Source organism: Schistocerca gregaria, chromosome 3, assembly GCF_023897955.1.
Source record: "Schistocerca gregaria isolate iqSchGreg1 chromosome 3, iqSchGreg1.2, whole genome shotgun sequence".
In the NCBI taxonomy this organism is placed as follows: domain Eukaryota; kingdom Metazoa; phylum Arthropoda; class Insecta; order Orthoptera; family Acrididae; genus Schistocerca; species Schistocerca gregaria.
Genome location: NC_064922.1, coordinates 843,720,549 through 843,743,303, shown reverse-complemented (window position 1 = coordinate 843,743,303; position 22,755 = coordinate 843,720,549). Strand labels below are relative to the sequence as shown.

At 36.8% G+C, this 22,755-nt stretch overlaps 1 protein-coding gene across 1 annotated transcript in view; it reads right to left on the bottom strand.

Moving 5' to 3' along the window:
- Positions 1 to 2,468: 2,468 nt before the first annotated feature.
- LOC126354735 (uncharacterized) overlaps positions 2,469 to 22,755 on the bottom strand; it is a 603,498-nt gene continuing 583,211 nt past the window's right edge. Inside the window, exons 7-9 of the mRNA XM_050004601.1 lie at positions 15,162 to 15,606; positions 12,154 to 12,345; positions 2,469 to 4,235 (exon numbers count right to left, since the gene is read on the bottom strand). Coding sequence (XP_049860558.1) covers positions 4,078 to 4,235; positions 12,154 to 12,345; positions 15,162 to 15,606 — 795 coding nt within the window. The 3' untranslated portion in view covers positions 2,469 to 4,077. The remainder of the gene's footprint in view (positions 4,236 to 12,153; positions 12,346 to 15,161; positions 15,607 to 22,755) is intronic.

Genomic DNA, 22,755 nt, shown 5'->3' with positions numbered 1-22,755 from the left:
AAGATAACAGCTGTTCATCAGCAACGAAGGCTTGAATTTGCATACCAATACTGCAACTGCATGCCCACTGAGTGGTGGCAGGTGGCTATCTCAAATGAATCATGTTCTAACCTCCTCAGACAGGTGGCCATTGGTGTGTATCGTGTCAGATGTCTGAAATCGAACACCCTACAATGATCGTCAGAATGATCTGTGCCAGAGGAGGGAATGTTATTATCTAGTTTCCATGTTATTCCCTGGGTGATTTTGTCATTCTGGAAGGCACAGTGAATCAATACAAGTATGCATCTATCCTTGGGAACCATGTACACCCCTACATGCAGTTTGTTTTTCCTCAGCAGGATGGGATCTATCAGCGGGACAATGCAATGTGTCACACAGCTCACAGTGTATGTGTGTGATTTGAAGAGCAGTAGGATGAGTTAACCATACTCCCATGGCCACAAAGCTCCCAGAATTTAAACTTAATCAAGAATCAGTGGGAGCACCTCAGTTGGGTTGGTCACGGCATGGATCCTTAAGCAACAAACCTTGTGCAGCGGGCCATAGCACTGGAGTCAACATGGCTCCAGAATATCATTGACTCTCTTCATCCACATCTCAAAGGCTTTTGGCAGGTGCTCATATTAATGTGGCTGAACAGTTAGAACCCATTAAGAATAAGATACTGAATGAAAGCAACTGGATGAGCTTCAGGCGTATCAATGTCTCCAACAGTGTATGCGTTTCTGGTGGAAAAAAGAATGTTAAGAGTTCAGTTTCTGCTCAAGCACTTAAATAAAATATTCCAATGATATTCCATATCTGTATTCCGAATTATAGCTTAGAACACATCACCTACTTTTTATTATGTATCTATTTTGACAATTTAAAATGTCAGTTGTAACTAAATTATGTGTAAGGAACTGGTTGTATTCAGTCTTCTGCCATTAAGTACAAATTTCTTTGCTGTGGGTGATGTACTTACTTGATCTATCGTAGTATTTGGTACTGGTCTCGTAACACATACGAGTATTTAGGCTAACAAAAATGTCTTGTCTTGCTCACAGACAGTAAAACCTAATTTCTGTTTTGTGACAGTGAAGAGTGATGTACATTCACTGTCACATGTAACACTTCAGTATGTGTGAACATATTGATTTAACAACTGTCTTCTTGCAGTCATCAGTCTGAAGACTGGTTTTTGCAGCTCTCCACACTAGTCTGTCATGTGCAATGTCTTCATCTCTGCGTAACAGGTGGAACCTACAACCACTTGATCCCATTTGCTATAGTGAAGCTTTGGTCTCACTCTACAATTTTTATCCCCCCCCCCCCCCCCCCCCCACTTCACTCCACTGCCAAATTAATTATTCATTGAAATTGCACGGAATGTACTATCAGAATACCCCTTCGCTTTGCCAAGTTGTGACATACAGAACTTTTCTCCCCATTCAGAATCAGTACCTATTCATTAATTACCCAATCTACCCATCTAATCTTGAGCATTCTTTGATAACGCCACATATCAAAAGTTTATATTTTCTTTATGTCTGTACCATTTATTATAAAAGTTAAACTTTCAGAAATGACTTCTTAATACTGAAATTTATGTTCTGTAACACAAGTCTCTTTCCCAGGAGAGCTCATCTTGCTATTGAGAGTCTATGTTTCATGTACTCTTCACTTTATCCATTCTTGGTTATTTTTCTTCCCAATTCACAAAACTCATCTGGTTTCAGCAGTTCATTTCCTAATTACCTCCGCATAACCTGACTCAATTCGTCTACAGTACTTTACCTTTCTTTTACTTTTGTTGGCATTCAACTTATAACCTGTTTTCAAGACACTTTACATCCTATTCAACTGATCTCCCTAATCATTGCCATCTCTGACAGAAATACATCATCAGTATATGTTAAAGTTTTCATTTGTCTCTCTGTAATTCAATTGCTTTGCGGCCTCTTCAATGCACAGACATGGAAGATAGGATACAATTCTGTCTCAGCTACTGCCTCCCTTTCATGTTATATCACTTGTAACTGCAGTCTGCTTTCTGGTATCCCCGATAACTTAAGAATCCCAGAGGCCATATTTCAGCCATCATTCGTCAAATCTTTTCCTAAGTCTACAAATCTATAAATGTAGGTTTGCCTTTCTTCAGTTTGTCTTCTAAGGTAAGTTATAGGGCTGTGATTACGTTGCATATTCCTGTATTGCTCTAGAAGGAACCCAAACTGATTTCCCCTGATATCAGCTTCTGCTAGTTATTCTGCCCTTCTTTAGGTAATTCACTTCAGTATTTTGCAAACATGACACAAACAGATTTTTGTAACTCAAACCCATATAAACCCGCCTTCTCAGGTATCGGGATTACTGATTTAACAGTAAATCTTAAAAAGGAAGTGGGCATGGGACACAGGGTAAAATGGTAAATATTTTGCTACTAACAGCTCTACAAAGAACTAACGACTTAAATGAACTCTCAGTAGTTCATTGTATTTCCATGTTCCATTCAATATAATGTTACACAAGCTTGAAAAACCTTGTAATATTTACTTGCAGTTGAGACAGGACAGAATTTTTGACAAAGTTTATCATTTTTACAACTATCCTTCAATCTGTTGTAATTAACTGCACAAAACATTTATGAATCAACCATTTACTTCTAAAATTTTACTAACCAGTTATTTTTTTCTTGTCAGCTATAAATAACACATTAACAAAAAAGGCTATACTTGTGAACCAATGTGTGGAATGTTAAATAAGTTTTTAAGGTATTTGATCCTGCATTTTACATCCAGTTTATTTTATTTGTTGCATTTTACAAAACATTAACGTAATGCAATCAGTTGCATATATGATTACAAAAATATTTCATTGAAAAATATTTTTATAAGTACTCCAATAGTGATCATCCTTCCTTCACCAATGTCTTCAGTTCACCACATGTAAATTGTGCCTGTATACCATTCTCAAGAATAGCAACAGTTTAATTTATTAAAAAGAGCTATAACAGTGTTCATAAAATGGAACATGACAGTTTGCAACTGTAGTTAAATCTGTGAAAGTTTGGTCTTAACATCTCTTATATCACACAATTAATTATGTTACACATTCATACAAGTTTTGTGACAATGCACTTAAATCCTGAGAGTTGAGCATAAAAAAATAAGTACATAAAATTTTTCATTATTATAGAGTAAAAAATACAGCTGTTACTTTGTTCAGTGCCACCATGACAGGCATGGAGTTCATAAACAGTTTCAAAAGCTAATAATATGACTTCTCAAAGCAATCAACCATCATATGATAGAAGCTTCACTGTTGAGCAGTAAAATGATTAAAACAAAAATTCTGGAAACTGGAAGTAGATTTTGGCGTAAATAATTTTCTGGAGTCAACCTTCTTATGTTAAAACTGAGTACATACAGTTTCATTATAACTGAGTTTTGTATAAACAACAAACAACAGCAGAAGTAAAAATGAACAAGTATTATGAACATAATAGCTCATAGGATTATCACAACACATCAACACATGAAGACATCTCTTGTATGAGATAATTCCACAAACAATCGCCTCTATTGTCTTTAAAATGCCTAATAACAGTCTTCACAGTAATTGTACTTTCATTACATCAAGGAATACTGAAATATCATCCTCTCATCAGTATGGAAGTCATTCATCTCACAAGAAATCTTAGCCCAACCATTCACTTCCACTTTAAAATACATATCACTCTTGTCTCAAATTACATCCATGAATTAAAATGTAAACTCATTTAACACATTTTAAAGAAAACAAATCATGTTCACCTACTGAAAGATATACAGTCTGGTAGGAACACATTCAGACCAACGCTGTCAAGCTTTTCTCAGTGCTTTTTCAGCTTTCTTTCTTTTTACATCATCTGACCTCATCTCTTTCACTACTGCAAATAAATCTTACATACATTGTCCTGCCATCAGATTTCTTCATCTCATCTACATTTCTCACAAGATTTTCAATAAACCTTGCCAATTTGAGAAATATTTTACTATTGCAAATTGAGAGCAACTAAGGCTCTTTAGGTTTGTGCAACATTTCCTTCATATGTTACGTTTCTGCTACCTGAGGCTCTTCATTTTTCTTGGTTCTCGAATGAAGATATACAACTATATATTCAATCCCCCAAGCAATTATGCACAGGAAGACACAGACTGTTTGCGCATGTATACACAGTGGATAGCTTCCTGTTGCATCTCGAATAACACCTGAAACAAAAATAAGTATTTTAACTGATAGGTACTCTGCTCATCTTAATTACATCATTAACAGGACAGCTTGTCTTAAAAACAAATGTCATTTTCTCACCTTAGTTTACCACTGTTGTTAAAATTATTGAGCATGCAGTATTTATGTTAATGTTAGCAGCACAGAACATTTCTTAGTAGTTGTCTTAAATTGTGTGCTACAGGTATAGTGGTTCTCTTGAATTTGTTTCACCCTACATACCTTTTACTTTCTGTATGTGCACAATATTTAACATAGTTTGTATGAAAGGAACTGATTTGAACACTTTACTAATATGCAGAATTCTTTTTCATGATCTTCTCCATTATTTTAGGCAGAGATTTATTTTTGCAGGTCTGCAGGTGATGAAGTATTTACTTTGGAAATATAAATTCCATAGGTACACCTTGTTTTACATTAAATTTTTATTTGACTAAAAAGTGAAATATAATTAAATTAAATAAAAACAAAATTTGTCTGCGGAATATTTATTTACAAAACAAATGCAGAATTCTTCTACTAGACATCACAATACATACCCCACCCTCCCCACCACCTCCTTTCCCAGAGATATTGGATTGCAATAGAATATATGTTGTTAGTGAAATGACTCTGAAGAAATTAGAAAAGTAAAAAATTAGAACTTACTTTCATTTATAAAGTAATACAATAATTGTTGTAAAATGTCAATACTTATATATAGTAAAGCACATACATTAACTCCCAAAATAATGAAACCATGCTAAATAAAAAAGATTCAAATTTACTGGTACTGTGTCCCTCCTAGCACTGTGACATAATACATTTCTGAAATGAAACAATGTGAGAAATACAATTGGCCAGGGATGTACAGAAACTGTGGTGCTGTTGCCATGCATTAAAGTCTAAATACTCTAAAAGGTACGAGGTTTAGAGCAGTTAAACCAAGTTTACCACCACTAATTGTACCTCTAGTTTTCATTTCAGTAGGAAGAACCTAGTATTGAAAGTGATATTTGTTCACTTTTATAGATTGTACATTCCTGCACATTGCATGTGCCCCTGACATAGCTGCATCCCTGACCATTTCTCTCTTTCACATTTTGTTTCACTTGCAAAAAATGAGGGTTGCCCAGAAAGTAATGCACCGCACTTTTTTTCTCAGCCAAAAACAATGATATGGATGTGAAATATTACTTGTGTATTATTTACAGTCTCCTGAGTGAGCACGCCAAGGTTCTGTCACTTCCGACAGATAGTGTGCTGCAGGACAGTTTCAAAATAGCCTCTGTAGGTGATGTACGTTACAAGAAATGTGCTGTCATTGAATTTCTCACTACAGAAAAACAAACTGTGCAAACAAACTTGTGCAAAGTCTATGGAGCATCTGCTGTCAACAGAAGTATGGATAGTTGTTGGGTATGGAGGATGAGGTCATCAGAAAGTGGTTCAGCGGAGCTCCATGATTTGCAGCGGTCGGGGAGACCATCCACAGCTGTCATACCTGACATGTTGCAGCGAGCTAATGTTGTCATTCATGAGGATATACATTATGACTAGGCACTGTATCTGTCAATCAGCAAAGGAAGTGTGGATGCAATTATCCACACTCTTGGATATTCAAAAGTGTGTGCAAGATGGGGCCCATGGTGTCTAATGGTGATTAATTGCAATGTTTTCAAGTTGAGGGAGAGGCCTTCTTCTCCCTGATTGTGTCAGGTGATGAAACCTGGGTTCACCATTTTGAGCCCAAAACAAAATGACAGTTGATAGAATGGCGCCAATCCCACTCCTCACAGAAGAAAAAATTCAAAGCAACTTCTTGTGCCCAAAAAGGTCATGATCACCATGTTCTTGGACTTCAAAGTTTTGATTCTCATTGATGTGATACCAAGAGGCAGTACCATTAATTCAGAAGCATATGTCAAAACATTAATAAAACTCGAGAGGCGCTTCTGGCGACTTTGGCACCACAGCAACTAGGAGATGTTTTGCTGCAACAAGATAACGCTCAGCCCCACACAAGTCCGAGGACTGCTAAAAACATTGCAAAATGGGGTTGGGCAGTGTTACCCCATCCACCCTATAGTCCTGACCTAGCCCCCTTGGACTTCCACTTGTTTGGGCCATTAAAGGCTGCCATTCGTGGAAGATGTTTTGAGGACAATGCAGAGGTGATTCACACAGTGAAGCACTGGCTCTGCCACCAGAACAAGGATTGGTACCAACAGGGCATACATTCCATTGTTTCACACTGGATGAAGGCCATAGCACAGGATGGAGATTACATGGAATGATAGGGTGTGTAGATAAAATACCATTCTTTCATGTGTGTAATTTTCATTATGTTCAATAAATAATTATTGAAGAAAAAAATGTGGTGCATTCCTTTTTGGGCAACCCTCATATATGAGGTTGCAGAATAAGACGAGACACCCTGAACTATGAGCTGATGGGGGAACAAAACTCTATTTCCATTAAAAGCTCAAATTCTTTTCTGAACACAAATGTACTTTGTGTTTCTCCAAATTCCAAGCAATCTTCCTGGATGTTAAGCACTATTTTATTGTGATGTGGAGCCAAATATTGATCAACTTCATACACTCCAATGAACTACACAGTGTCTTTCCATTCCATGCCAATTGCTCCCTTCCCTACAGCCTAGACACTCCTGCTGAATAAACATGCTCTGACAATGAAACCCTCAGTACCTGTTTCAACAACCTCTCTCTAGTATGGTTTCCTATTCCACAACTATGTACCTAATCTATTCACTATTCAGTCACCCCCTGCCTCACCCTCATTAGCAGTACTTACTACTACTCCACAGGACACCCTCTTCATACCGAGTATCATCTTAGTCTTGGCGTCTCAAAACATAAACCTGGCAGTGCTATTCCTTTGTCAAGTTTACTGTACTTTTCTGATCTCCTATCTACACCAACTACAGTTTTATTCTTCTTCCTCATGCTTTTGTTGTTATCGTATTCAGTCCGAAGACTGGTTTCATGGGGCTCTCCGTGCTACCCTACCCTGTGCAAGCCTAAATAACTAATGCAATCTACATCCTTCTGAATCTGCTTATTGTATTCATTTCTTGGTCTCCCTGTATTATTTTAACCCCCCCCCCCCCCCCCCCCCTACACACACACACAAACACGCACACACACTTCCCTCCAGCACTAAATTGGTGATCCCATGAGGTCTCTAAAATTTCTTTTCTCCCCAATTATACTCAGTACCTCCTCGTTAGTAATGTGATCTTCTCATCTAATCTTCAGCATTCTTCTGCATTACCACATTTCAAAAGCTTCTATTCTCTTCTTGTCTAAACCATTTATTGTCCATGTTTCACTTCCAACCATAACTATACTACTTTCAGAACAGTCTTCCTGGCACTTAAACCTATATTCAATGTCAACAACCTTATTTTCTTCAGAAACACTTTTCTTACCCTTGCCAATTGACATTTTATATCCTCTCTGCTTCTGCCATCAGCAATTATTTTGCTGCCCAAATAGCAAAACTAATCTTCTACTTTGTGTCTTGTTTTGTAATCTAATTCCCTCAGCATCACCTGATTTAATTCAATTACATTCCATTATCCTTGTTTTACTTTTGTTGATGTTCATCTTATATCCTCCTTTCAAGATCATGTCCATTCTGCTCAGCTGCTCTTCCAAGTCCTTTGCCATCTCTAAGAGAATTACATTGTCATCTACAAATGTCATAGTTTTTATTTCTTCTCCCTGGACTTTAACTCCTAGTCCAAATTTTTCTTTGGTTTCCTCCATTGCTTGCTCTGTGTACAGAGTGAATAGCTTTGGAGATAGGCTACAACCCTGTCTCACTCCCTCCTCAACCACTGTTTCCTTTCCATGCCCCTTGACTCTTATAACTGCCATCTGTTTCTGTGCAAGTTGTAAATAGCCTTTCACTCCTTGTATTTTATCTGTGCTACCTTCAGAATTTCAAAGAGAGTATTCCACTCAACACTGACAAAAACTTTCTCTACGTCTAAAAATGCTATAAATGTAGGTTTGCCTTTCCTTAATCTATCCTCTAAAAAAGATTTAGGGTCAGTATTGCCTCAAATGTTCCTACATTTCTCTGGAATCCTAACTGACATCCCCTGAGGCCAGGTTCTACCAGTTTTTCCATTCTTCTGTAATGAATTTGTGTTAGTATTTTGCAACCATGACTTATTAAACTGACAGATTGGTAGTATCCAGATCTTTCAGCTCCTGCTTTCTTTGAAATTGGAATTATTATATTCTTCTTGAAGTCTGAAGGTATTTTTCCTGTCTCATATATCTTACACACCAGAGGAAAGAGTTTTTTCAAGGCTGGCTCTCCCAAGGGTATCAGTAATTCTGACAGAATGTTATCAACTCCCAGGGTCTTGTTTCAACTTAGGTCTTCTCACAGTATCCTAACTACCATCTCCAGTTCATCTACATCCTCTTCCATTTCTCTAATATTGCACTTAAGTACATCTCCCATGTCCAGACTCTCTATACACTCCTCCCACCTTTCAGCTTTCTTGAGGTCTATGGTTCATTGTGGGGGAGGGGGGAGTCTTTCTCATAATGTTCACAAAATCCTTATCAGTCCTTATAATATTCTCTGTCTATCATTGCTATCCAAATATTGCAGCCCCCTTCCTACAATTCTCACAGTGATATCAGCTTCATGAGACCACATATTACTACCTGCTACAGCTCAACTGCTGTCAAGGATATAACATTAAAAGCAGAAACATACGTAAAACTACTCATATCAGTTACCAAATCACATCTACACACTGCACAGCTTTCAGTCAGGAAGACCACCTTCAAAATGGCAGGAGATGTAACACCCCTCCTTGGTTTATCTGTTATTCTTCATTCTCCTAAATTGAATTATTTCAGCTTTGGTGATCAGACATTTATGATGGGTGCATATTTTGCTGACTGTGTACCTGACAGTAACACAGTTCTCTTAATATGACTCATATTTCTGTTTGCATAGACATAAAATCATGAGTGTGTGATTCGAAATGAGACAGTCTATACAAATAAGGTGGTGTACTGTTCAGCAACACATAGAGGAAATTCGCAAAGTGCACTCACTTACACTAATGGCTATTCATTGCTTAGTTTACTTCAGAGTTAACCATTACTTTGTTATACACACTGTGTTGCTGGTCGGAAACAGCTTTAAGAATTTATTAACCATTCTTGCCCTTACAACAATTTGATCTCTCGGACACATTGGGGCAGCATCAATCTGTCTGCTCCCTGAAGTTGTGTATCATACTGTAATGAACTCTGTTGCTCATATTTACTGCACTGAATCATAGCCTAAAGAGTGTTTCCATAAGAGCATGCAGAAATGTAACAGGACATAGAGAATGCTCCTCTGAACAATTTGAGGTAGAGAACCTGTGGTCGGAGAAGCCAACTTAAGGAGATATAGAAGTAAAGGTGTCTGTTGTTTTGTCTAGCATTACCATATTCCAGCTTATTTGCAACTAACATGTGTACAAGTTTATGTGTACTGCACTGTTTATTTACATGTGAATTCTTTATTTCCTGCAAGGAAACAAGGACAAGCTTGGTTATCAGGGAGTCATGATGCAGGTTTTGTTCACTTTACTTGTCCAGAAGGTGGCTAAATTTTATTTACATTGTCCCATGACAGAACATTCTATGAAACAACAGCAGACCCATTCATTACTCAGTGCCATTCAGAGATGTACAGTGCAGTAAGATTTAGCAGTACTAGAACAGTTTCACAGAACTCACTGACATGCACGTTATGTATGGGGAGGTATGTTGCAATGCTCTCACTGCTGAAAGGCTGTACAGGGAACAATTTCCAAACTGGCATCATCTGTCACAATGAGTGTTTATTTCTCTTGATCAATGAATGTGGGAGACTGGTTCATTGGAAAGAGGAAACGAAAGACCTGGCAAGATGAAGACCACTCACACATTTGATTTTGAAGAGGAATTGCTGGAACGAGTTGCAGTGGACCACACTACAAGTGATTGTTGTACTGCATGTGAAATGGGTGCTGTGCATACTAGCATGTGGCAAGCACTCCATGAACAACAATTACAACCATATCATCCACAACAAGCCCATGCAATGCTTATGATTTACTTTGCACCAAGGGTCGCATTGTGTTAATGGGTGCTCCAACAATGGATTGATTGACCAGATTTCCTTCAAATTGTGCTGTTTACTGATGAGGCCTCATTTGATCATGATGGTGTTTCAAACAGCAGGAACAGCCATTTGTGAGATGAGGAAAACCTTCACACTGTAGTGGAGTCACACCATCAAGTACGTTTTCCTGTGAATATCTGGGCCAGCATTGTATGCTACAAACTCAATGGGTATATCTTCTACCTAGCTGTCTGAATGGATACCATTAATTGAGGTTCTACCTGAGTTGTAGAATGTACTCTTGGCTGTTCACTGTATTAGAAGGGGAGCTACTATTCCATGGCCTGCAAGGTAAGATAACCTGAACCCCTTTGATTATTTCCTATGGCCATATCTAAAGTCAGTTGTGTATGAGACCCCAGAGCATACGGAAATGGAATTAGTTGCCAGAATTGTAGCTGCCTGTGATGTGATTCAGAACACACCAGAATCTTGTTCACCAATGTCAGGCTTGCACTGATGTTGGCCATCAGTTTCAGCGCGTTTTGTAAGGTACAGTACAAATGGTACACCATAGTGTCAGTGATGGTATTTGCAGTTAATTGCAACTAATGTAAATGAAACACTACAGAGCAATGTGATTTTGTCACTATCCTCTCCTTAAGCTGGCTTCTCCAACTCAAGTTCCCTACTTGAAATTGTTCAGTGGAGCATCCTCTTTGCCCTATTAAATTTTTGCACATCCTTACGGAAGCATCTGGTGTATGTAGTTTTGCATCAAGTGGGATCTTTATAATTGATTGAATCAAAAATGGATCAAGTGCATCATTGTCCAGAACATTTCTCACCAATCTCATACTCAATTATCAGGAACTCTCTGTTTCATTGGCAGTACCACACTCCCTGACGGCTGCTTATACCCTATTTTACCTTTTTCATTAGAACAAAAAAATTAAAGTAAATTAATACTCCACTACTAGTGCACAAGGATGTGTGCACATCCTGCCATCAAAGGTTGGTAGAGATAAGTAAGGGTTCAATTTTACCACTGCATGGCTCATTCAGTGTAAGTACCTTTACAAACTCACATTCACTACCTATTTACTGAACATGATAAACAGCATAAATTGAGAGACCTCAGACCCTTCCATATGAATTGTGCCATTTGAATTCTTCCAGCCAGCACATTTTCCTAACTCTCAAGACGTGATCTTCCTCTCCAACTTAATATCATATATTGCCACCCTCATGGACTGAACTCAAGTTAGCCTATTCCTCTCTCTTTTTAGTGTTTGATGGGATTTTTGGACTTCATTTTTTTTCACTTGAGTTGTCCCCTTTTCTGCTATTTATCACACTTTATTTGTTTTATTCTCACCAGTTTCCATTTTCTTTTCTTTTATATCTGTCTTAATTGCTCATCCTATATCTCCATTTTATCACCTTTGCACTGAAATTTTACCAGCTGTTACTGGAGTACTAACTCATGTTTTGTTTTTCTCAAACACTTTTTCTATTTTCCATTATATTTGTCTCCTTTTGCTCCTCAAAAGAAACTGTTCTCTCATAACCTTGGTTCTAAGTGATCTATCACCTACAACATCCCCAAAGAATTTTCTGTTTCTTGTCCTTGACAAGGAAGAAGTGGCTCTGAAAGTTAGAAGTGCTGTCATTGTTTTGATTTATGTGGGTCTATTAGCTTTACTGTCTTATAAACATCCAAAATATTTTATATTAACTAATTATCAGTGTACTTATTATACATACCCAGAACTGGACCAAGAGCAACAATAAATATTCCTTTTCCAACCATATGAAGACCAAAGCCTGCTGGTAATTTCTCCAGGCTGCAATACTCTGAAATAGTCAAGTTGAAGTTGATGAGAGCTGCCCCTCGCAGAAATCCATTCATTACTAGTGCCACCATTAAAGGAGCATACTCTGTTTGCTCTGCTAGTGCTGCAAATAAGAAATACAGATATTCATTGTAATGGATATCTTGAAGTTTGATATCTGTAATATGTATCTAAGGTTAAGCATTTCAATTGTAGTGTAAGACATTTAGCTACAATGGTTTTCAAAATTAAATTAAATTTAGACAGGCAAAATGTAAGCCAGTTGACAGGAAGGTTGGATATGTTGTTATTAAACGAATCAGAGATAAGGAAGGGATGAAGTGAAGGTTGAAGTGTAAATGATAGAGAAGTAGGGAAGAGTGTAGAAAAGCAGTAATAAGATGCAGACGTCTAAGAAGAAGCAGCAATGGAAAGGTGTATTAATTAAAGAAACTATAAAATATCAAGGAGAGAAAGAAAGAGACAATAAATAAATGTAAAAATAGTGGCAGAAACAAGAGAAAATGGGTAAGAGAGTAAGTGGAATCACACCAAGATAGTATAGTTCGGGATGCCATCGACATGCTGTAAGGTAAGCTTCCATTTGCACAATGGTTGGGTATTAGTGTGAAGAAAGGATACCAGTTAGCTTTGTAATGAACTAGGCACAAAGGTCAGTAGTGTTGCATAACAGAACATGCTCTGCATGGTACACTGTGCAAGTAATGACTATCTGTCTGTGTCTACTCATGTCACTGATAGATAAAGTTATACAAACTGTCATAGCTAAAAACTCTCTTATTGGTGCTAGTTAAAAGCTGTACTGTTTGTCTAAAGGAAGATGATGTATGAGGCTTACTCTGGTTCACTGATGCTTATAATTAAAATGTCCACACTATAATCCCATCCTCATGCTTCAGTCAGACTTTCAAAAACTCCTGACAGCTGCAGGCTTCTTCTAAGAGTTCATCTGCAAACTACTGCCCAAAACTTCTTGAATATTTTAAAAAGTCTAACCATTTTCTGCACTGACTGTAATATGAGCCCTCTCCATTTCTGCTCCCCACATTAGCAGTTGTCACTGAAGTAATCTCTTTCTACATTACCACTGCACACATACAAAAAAAAGTACAGAACCTGTAACATACCCCTTTCATGAAACTCCATATTCCCATCAATGACTACAGCAAAACAAAAATGTGTATAGACCTTATTATTACTAAAGTATATACTGTAGCTGTAGGATCTTGTGTGCCTCCCATTGGCATGTTACTAATAGAAAATTAATACATATACACTAGAACTTAAATACTTTGTAATTTCAATTTTAAGAATGATTTTAATGCTGCACTTTTTGCTTTAGTTAATACTACCAGCCAGTTTTGACTAATAGTTGGCTCAGACATCACCAATATGAGATAACAGATCCAGCACTAATGCCATCACATTAGAGAAATACTTTTGCTTCATAGTAACATCTTCCAAGCACAGAGCACACAAATTCCTGTCCATTTCAGTTGAGGATAGGTGCTTCACAATACTCTATATCTTTAGTTTATATTGAAACGAACCTCTACAGAGCTGGCACAGGTGCACAAGAAAGTATGAAGGAAAATTTCTCTCCATTATGAATCCAATATTTTATAAATCCATTCATGTAGTCCCATCTGACACTGGCTCCAAAGTAGTGAAAATGTGTACAATTTCAATATCATTAAGGCAGTCACATGATTTTATGCGAGATGGAGACTATTTTCAGTTCATACAAGAACATATTTACTGCTGCAGATTGCTCTTGGAGAAAGAGTTGCTATGTTATCTCGTAATGAGCAATATTATACCACATATTCACAAATATTGACTGAACTGCACTGCAAATCTTAAACATGTGAACATAGGCTCTCTAATACTTATGATAACATATCCTGATAGAGAGATGTTAGGGCACATGGAAAAGACACTGATAAAAGCATTTGACCAATAAAAACTTCTTTCTGTCTGAACAAAGGGAAGTTTCTTTAGGTTGTTATTTGGATTAATTTCTTGTAGCAGTTTTAGCTTGTATATATGATATATTGAACAGTGGGCTTATACTAACCTCTCTCATGGATAGCTTTTTAAAAATGGTTTGTTCAGTCAGATTTGTTCATTCCATAGCTCATTATGTGTCATAAGTCACTGTGATGAAGCAACATGCTCTTTTCCAGCCATCCTTGTTTTGAAGACTTGTAAGCTACCCTTTCATCCAATAATGGTTGCATGCATTTCTTACTCTTATTTTGAACAAATACTTTGAAGTTTTGACAAAATATACAGACTAGCTGAGGTAAAATTATCACAGTGATAAAATTATCAATAGTAGTAATATTTATGTTCAAAACCTACTGCATAGTTCTGCCATCTGATTTATGTGACTTTTTCCTCTCTTATTTTTACATTCCAAAATAACAACTGTAATGAAGCATACTATTGCCACATTCTCTCATATTTCTCTATGTTATATTAATTTGTAATGATGTACTCTCTAAGGGAAAATAACATGTACTTTGAATTATGTTTCACTTGGTTTTAATATTTTTTACTCAAATGAATAACTTATTTGTTTTTTGTCACCAAAAGAAGACATGATGAATAAATGCTTCTGCTTGGTAAATAGGGTATGATTCCATCCTAATATATGTAGGTAATAGCCAAAATATTACTTTTCTAACTTACTGAACTTGCACTGTTAATTTATTACACATTGCTTGGAATCTGGTGTGTTCTGTCTGGATTGCCTGCAGTCTACAGTCCAGCAGTAACATTGAAATCTGAACTTAAACTTTGTAATACTCATTTAAATACTACAATATAGTATTGTGGTTGTAAGGAGTAAACAACAACATTAATAATAATAACAATAATAATGATAATAATAATAGTAATAACATCAATACCTACCAGACCTTGCAAGTCCAAGGAAAACAGTTGCAATCATAAAGACACTTCGTCTCTGTACTTTAATCCGGTCACATATTGGTGGGAGAACCACACGTGCAAATATATCTGCCACAGCTGTCATTGATAAATAGAATGCTGTATCTGATTTGGAATATCCAAGATTTGCAAGGAAAAATGGTACAATCATTTTGAAGTTCAGTTCAGCCACATAAAATATAGACAATCCAAACAAAATGTTCAGGAATATTGGATCTTTTAGAAGATCTAAGTCCATAAAATTTATAACTCTCCTCCAGTAACTTCTCTTCTTAGCTGCCTTGATCACTTTGGGTTTTGTTGCTTCCTTTATATTCTTGTTTATATCATTCTGTTCATTTTTTTGAGTTTCAACTTTGGGCTTAAAAGTAATATAATCATCTTCATCTTCATCTTCACTTTCAAGAGGCTGTGAACAAAAATGGTTTATTGTAACTACACTTAAACTACACTGCTCTAAAGTAAAGGATCTTGCTAATGAATATAGGAAACTAAAACCAATTTCTCAATTTCCTGATGAAATAACAAAAATCAACATTTATCACATAAAATGATTGATTTTGTGATACACATAAATGAAAATTAACAATATTTGTGGCAGAAGAGAAGCTTTTACTAACAGACAACTGATTATATACAGATCAGATTTCTAGAAGTCTGTAATGCTTCAGAACTCAACTATTTGTTGCTAGTTGTTACCTGTGATTATTTTTACACCATGTATCTCCCCTGTTCTTTTTTCTATTCAACATAACAAAATTATGACAAATAATATGGTTTATGTTGCCTGAGACTGCAGTCATGTGTGTGAGTTGCATTTGTATGTGTGTGTGTGTGTGTGTGTGTGTGTGTGTGTGTGTGTGTGTGTGTGTGTGTGTGTGTGTGTGTGCGCGCGTTTCTGTCGTCTGTTGTTGATGAAGGCCTTATTGGCCGAAAGCTTTATTTGTGACAGTCTTTTTGTTGTGCCTATCTGCGACTCAATGTCTCCACTATATGCCGAGTAACAACTTTCCTTTTCATAATATTTTTACATTACATCCTTGATTTTCCATTGTTTGATAACAGACTACTCACTGCTGCAGGTAGATATATATAAAATTACATGAACTATCGTGGGTTTATGAACTATTAATTCTTTCCTTAAAGGGGAGAGAGATGTAGTTTCAGAAGGTGAAGAATGTAGGGCAGGTCCCTCATGCCCCAGATTTAGAGTGGCTCTCCTGGTGAGAGGATATGAATATTAGTCTACTACTAATTTTTTCCTCCTGAAAGTAAATACCTGGATACAGTTCTGTCTCAATTTTATAGCTTTCCTGATTGAATTTTTCTTTTGAAATTATAAAGAAATTCAAAAGCTGGAGACATGTTTATCTGTCACCACTGCTCCAAAAGCTCCTGTTCAATTGTGAGTCATTACATACTCTTCACCTGTCTCAAATTGTGTTGATGTTCACTTTTTTACTTTCATTTTAATCGCAAGGTTTCAAGTTTGAATAATTCCTTGGTCATGGTAAAGGGAAAGTTGGATAGGTGTTAAAAAGAAGGAAGAGTTATGTCACATTCTGGATTACATTTAGATTTCTAGACCCAAGAAAGTCTATCTATTATGCCTCTTTCATTGCTGAGCCCTATTGCTGTAAGATTCTCTCTATATGTCACTCTTTCATTGTTGGTCTATAGAAAAAATCTTAATTATACTGTTGACTGATAGAAAATGTAAGAAGATATGCAATATGTATGTGAAAATAGATTCAGTGATCACTAAATACAAAGGACCAGAAGATACTCAAAAGATAAAATCTGCCATCACGTTTTGACAAAGTCTTTCTTCAGAGCTTAAACATTCTCCCCCCCCCCCCCTCTCTCTCTCTCTGTCTTTCTCCCTCCTCTCTCTTTGTGTGTGGGCACTGGCATGCATGTTTGTGTGTGTGTGTGTGTGTGTGTGTGTGTGTGTGTGTGTGTGTGTGCGTGTGTGTAGTCATCTCTGAAGAAGGACTTTGACTAAAGGCTAAACAAATTTTTGGCTTTACTACAGTTCTACCCATTGCTAAGCATTCCTCCACTTGGTGAGCAGAAGTCTATCCTCTCCCACATATTCAGTATTTATAAGGAGGTATGTTAGTGAACAGATTTATTTTTAATCTATGTAACTGATTTAAGTGTATTGAAGAGAATAGCAATAATGTGTTCAAAGGATAACATTGATAGTCCAACACAAGCAGCCATCAAATCTAATTTATCCAAGAGGGGCAGGACTCTAAAATATCCATTTTTATGTAACTCATTACATGAAGATTAGATTAGATTAGATTAGATTAATACTTGTTCCATAGATCATGAATATGACACTTCGTAATGATGTGGAACGTGTCAGGTTAATGAAAGATGTCAGTACAAGATATTACATTACACAAAATATTGCATTACACTAATGCTTAAGTTAGTTTTTTTCCCTCCCTTAATTTATATCTATAAATTCAGCCAATGAGTAGAAGGAGTTGTCATCTAGAAATTCTTTTAATTTATTTTTAAATGTTGGTTGACTATCTGTCAGGCTTTTGATGCTGTTTGGTAGATGACCAAAGACTTTTGTGGCAGCATAATTTACCCCCTTCTGTGCCAAAGTCAGATTTAACCCTGCATAGTGAAGATCATCCTTTCTCCTGGTGTTATAGCTATGCACACTGCTATTACTTTTGAACTGGGCTGGATTATTAACAACAAATTTCATAAGTGAATATATATACTGTGAGGTTACTGTGAGGATCCCTAGATCCTTAAATAGATGTCTGCAGGATGACCGCAGGTGGGCTCCAGCAATTATTCTGATTACACGTTTTTGAGCAATGAATACTTTTCTACTCAACGATGAATTACCCCAGAATATGATACTATACGAAAGCAGTGAATGAAAGTAGGCATAGTAAGCTAATTTACTGAGATTCTTATCACCAAAATTTGCAATAACCCTAATAGCATACGTAGCCGAACTCAGACGTTTCAGCAGACCATCAATGTGTTGCTTCCAGTTTAACCTATCATCAATTGACACACCTAAAAATTTTGAAAATTCTACCTTAGCTACAGACTTCTGTTCAAAGTCTATATTTATTACTGGAGTTGTGCCATTTGCTGTACGGAACTGTATATACTGTGTTTTATCAAAATTTAAAGAGAGTCCATTTGCTGAGAACCACTTAATAATTTTGTGAAAAACATCATTTACAATTACATCACTTAGTTCTTGGTTTTTGGATGTTATTACTATACTTGTATCATCAGCAAAAAGAACTAACTTTGCATCCTCATCAATATGGAATGGTAAGTCATTAATGTTTATCAAGAACAGTAAAGGACCTAAGACCGAACCCTGTGGGACCCCATGCTTGATAGCCCCCCAGTTTGAGGAATCAGCTGTTGTATTAACATTACATGAACCACTTATTTCAACTTTCGGCATTCTTCCAGCGAAAGTTGGTGAATCTATCAATTTCCATGAATAAAATTTCATATGATATGAACAAATTTTATTGTATCTCAAAGGATTGATAGGTATCTACTCTGTATATTTTCTGAAATATAGATTAAATTAACACTTCATAGCTAAACACTTTTCATTAATGTCTCCTAAGTGTGTTTTATACTATTAATATGAATGGAGTTGCCACTTTTTTAAATTTATCAAACAGTATATGTTCCTATGATTAAATGCAGCATATCCAGTATAAAAATGCCACTGATTAATACTCCTAAAATTGGAAAAACAGGATAAACTTTAAAAAATAAATAAAAAGCATTTATACATTTCTTCAACACTAGTGCCAACAATAACACTACTTGGTTACAAAACATCATGTCTGATCATATTTATTGATTTATTACATTATATTAATGCCATCTACTTTTTAATGTTGCCTGGAATAATTAAAGTTGAATATTATATTTTTTGGGTTATTTGGGTAAAGTGTACCCAAAGGTCAGCAGTCAAACTGCCTAGCACACATTGTGCTGTGTCCCATCCCATAGAATTTTACAAGCCCTGCAACTCTTGGAGAAGAAATGTTTTCAACTTTGAACTTCGGACTTAGTATATAACAAAAGTAAAGTAATTGGACAGAAAATAATCTACTCAGCAAGTGGAAGAAGGGGTACATACGTATAGAAGGTATTACATATGCAATCTTTTGGAGTCAGTGACTCCTTCTTCTGGCAGAAGGGTTGAAGGAGAAGGAAGAGGAGTGAAGGAAAATGACTGGTGAGGTTTAGAAAAACGGGTAGAGTTTGGAAACGTTACCCAGAACCTCCAGTGAGGGGAGTCTTACCAGATGGGATAGAAGTGCTGAGTGACTTTTACAAACTCTACCCCTTTTCTTAATCCTCAAAAGTCATTTTCCTTAACCCCTCTTCATTCCCCTTCAACACTTCTGCCAGAAGAAGGAGCCACTGGCTCCAGAAGCTTGCATATGTAATACCTTTTTATATGTGTTCTCCTGCCACTGATTGAGTAGACTTTTTTCTATTCAATTACATGTTGTGTACTGTGTGAATAAGTCATGCAGCTGAGGGGAGGGGGCATCCTTATGGGAATTAGGGACAGATGTCAGGGAGTGTACAGCAGCCAAGTTTAATGTATTCTGGGAACTGGTACTAGAATCCATGCACCAGGATATTGAAATTTCTCTCTCTGCAGCTCAATAAGGCCTGCATGAGGAAGTGAAAGAGAAAAAAAATGAGAGATTTCATTTTGACAATGTTCTGCAAAGGACTGCGTCTCCATTGATCACAGGACTGTACTGAAATCATCTCCACACAGGAAACAATATTGCATTTCTGCGAGCAGCCTGAAAACCAAACAAATCTATTCTTCTTTATATTGCCTTCCCCAGCTTTGAAATTTTTTTTTATTTTTATTCATATTACCAAAACTTTATGAAAACAAACAAGTTGTGCCACAGTTCCTAAAACCACAACATTTTCCATCATGCTCAACAGACAGGAGTTGCATCAGATGTTACATGCTTCTTTAATTTAATTTTTCTGTAATTTTATTTGTACAGAAACATTTGAAAACTGTGATGGCATTTGAATTTTTGTTTTGCTAACCTCAGTTTCAGTTCATGTCATGAACGTCTGGAAAGTAACTTTGGTACTAATGGAAGCCATTACATGTTGACTAGAATTTCTTTTGGTTTTGTAAAATGTCTTTTGTTAAGATTTTGATGCACTAGTCATTGGCCTTTAGACAGCCAAACACACTACATTCAGTGTTTCTGTGTCTCCAACCCCATACATAGTATTCAAAATATTATGAAGTAGTCACCATTTCCGTAGAAATTTCTTTAAAGTCACTGAATACCATGGAAGGTCCCTCCCATCATGATCCATTTTACTTGGTGTGTATCTGTCCAGTGCCTGGTGGTACGAGATGTAATTACAGTTTACATATGATAAGTATCAGCATCCTCCAACTGCACATTTTTCAGAACTACCACCTTTGTGTTTAACGTTATACACACAGTTTGAGCTCATTTTCAGAAAACAAATACCTCCAACATTGTTATCTATCTCTTAAGCATGAGAGATTATCCAGTAATATATCAAGTTGTTTCAAACAGTACCACCTTCATTCTCACACCTTAGTGTCCTCAAAAACTAGGAGACTTCCTTCAAGAGCAGACTAAAAATGTGCTGTAGCTTTTTTTATTCACAATGGGACAAAACATTTCAATGCCATGAATAAATCAGCAAGGCATAAAATATGTCATACACCACTAATGTTACAAACACATGATTGAAACACTTTAATACAATCACAAGAATATATACCACTAGCATTTGGCTGAAAAAAGGGAAAGTGTGGTGACATTCAATCTTGTGTATAGAAATTATTGTATTTTTTTACCTCAACAACTAGCAAAAACTAAAGTTGCATTCTTACTTTGGCACATTCCTAGAGCTAAATTGGAACAAAACAAGGCCAACTACGAAGCTCATGATCGACTTAGCAGCAAGGAGAGGTTCTCTGTTGGGCTGCATTTTGCTCGGCCCATCCATCACTTATGGCCATACCAATTTTGGCTAGCCAGTCTTCAGCAACAGTATTGATAAACCGTGGGCTTACATGGAAACTGCTAGACAGCCAATAACGCATATTGTGTAGAAGCCTCTCACATCGGGTTGTGGTATCTGCACTAATACGATTTTACAGGCTTTGGTGTCTCTGTACTGGTCTTATGAGGGAACACTGCCTCTAAGCACACTGCTAATGGGGATTTCAGGAAGACCAGGTCAGAAAGCCAAAGCAACTTCAATCTCTTCAGGTTACACCAAGAATGAATTAGACAAACTTGAAAGTAGAGTATTTATATTTGTCATTCCTTAATGAAGTTAGACTGTTTTTGTTGTAGAAACTTTGTCTTGGACATTGGCACAATAGCAAAGCTCATTAACTGGAAAGAGTTGGCATCGCTGCCTGAGATGGCATCCCGTACCATTAAGTTTTCTTTCACTTAACTTGTACAAAAAATAATGAAAAGGATCAAATATAAATCAAATCAAGCAAAAGTAGCCCCCTGCTACAAATTTATCTAATGCAAATGGGAAGCATTGCTGTTGTTGGATGATTAGTCATGGAGACTGGTGGACAAGTCAGAGTGAAGATAATAATCATACAGACTGAAGTGACCAGCAGTTCATCATTACTGGCAGGTTGTAAATGTGGCACACCAGAGTAAGTAATTGCTAACAAAATTAAGAAAGTGAAAAATATACAGGGTGTCCCAGCTATCTTGTCCACCCAAAATATCTATGGAACAATAACAGCTATTGGGAAACGACTTTCACTGGTATCAATGTGGGGCTGGGGCCCATGAATGTACATATTTGGAAACATTCTAAAACTAAAGCATATGTGTTTTTTAACACAAACTTATGTTTTTTTTAAAAATGGACCTCCTATATTTTTTCTTCAGCAATCCATAGCATAACAAAGCACATACACAATGACGTTGATTGCATCGCAATATTCCCATTACATCCCGAGATATTGAGATGCGAAGTTGATGCTTGAAACACCCGACATGCGCTGCTAGCGCACGTCCTAAGGCTCAGGCATGAACCCCATGCTGCCCGTAATCACGATGTGATTGACATGTGTAATCACACCTCCGTACTTATCAAGAGGTCCGAAACGAATAATACGGTCATCGCGATTACGGGCAGCATGTGGTTCATGCCTGAGCCTCAGGACGTGCGCTAGCAGCGCATGTCGGGTGTTTCAAGCATCAACTTTGCATCTTAATATCTCAGGATGTAATGGGAATATTGTGATGCAATCAACGCCATTGTGTATGTGCTTTGTTATGCTATGGATCGCTGAAGAAAAAAATATAGGAGGTCCATTTAAAAAAAACATAAGTTTGTGTTAAGAAACACATATGCTTTAGTTTTAGAATGTTTCCAAATATGTACATTCATGGGCCCCAGCCCTACTTTGATACCGGTGAAAGTCGTTTTCCAATAGCTGTTATTGTTCCAGAGATATTTTGGGTGCACAAGA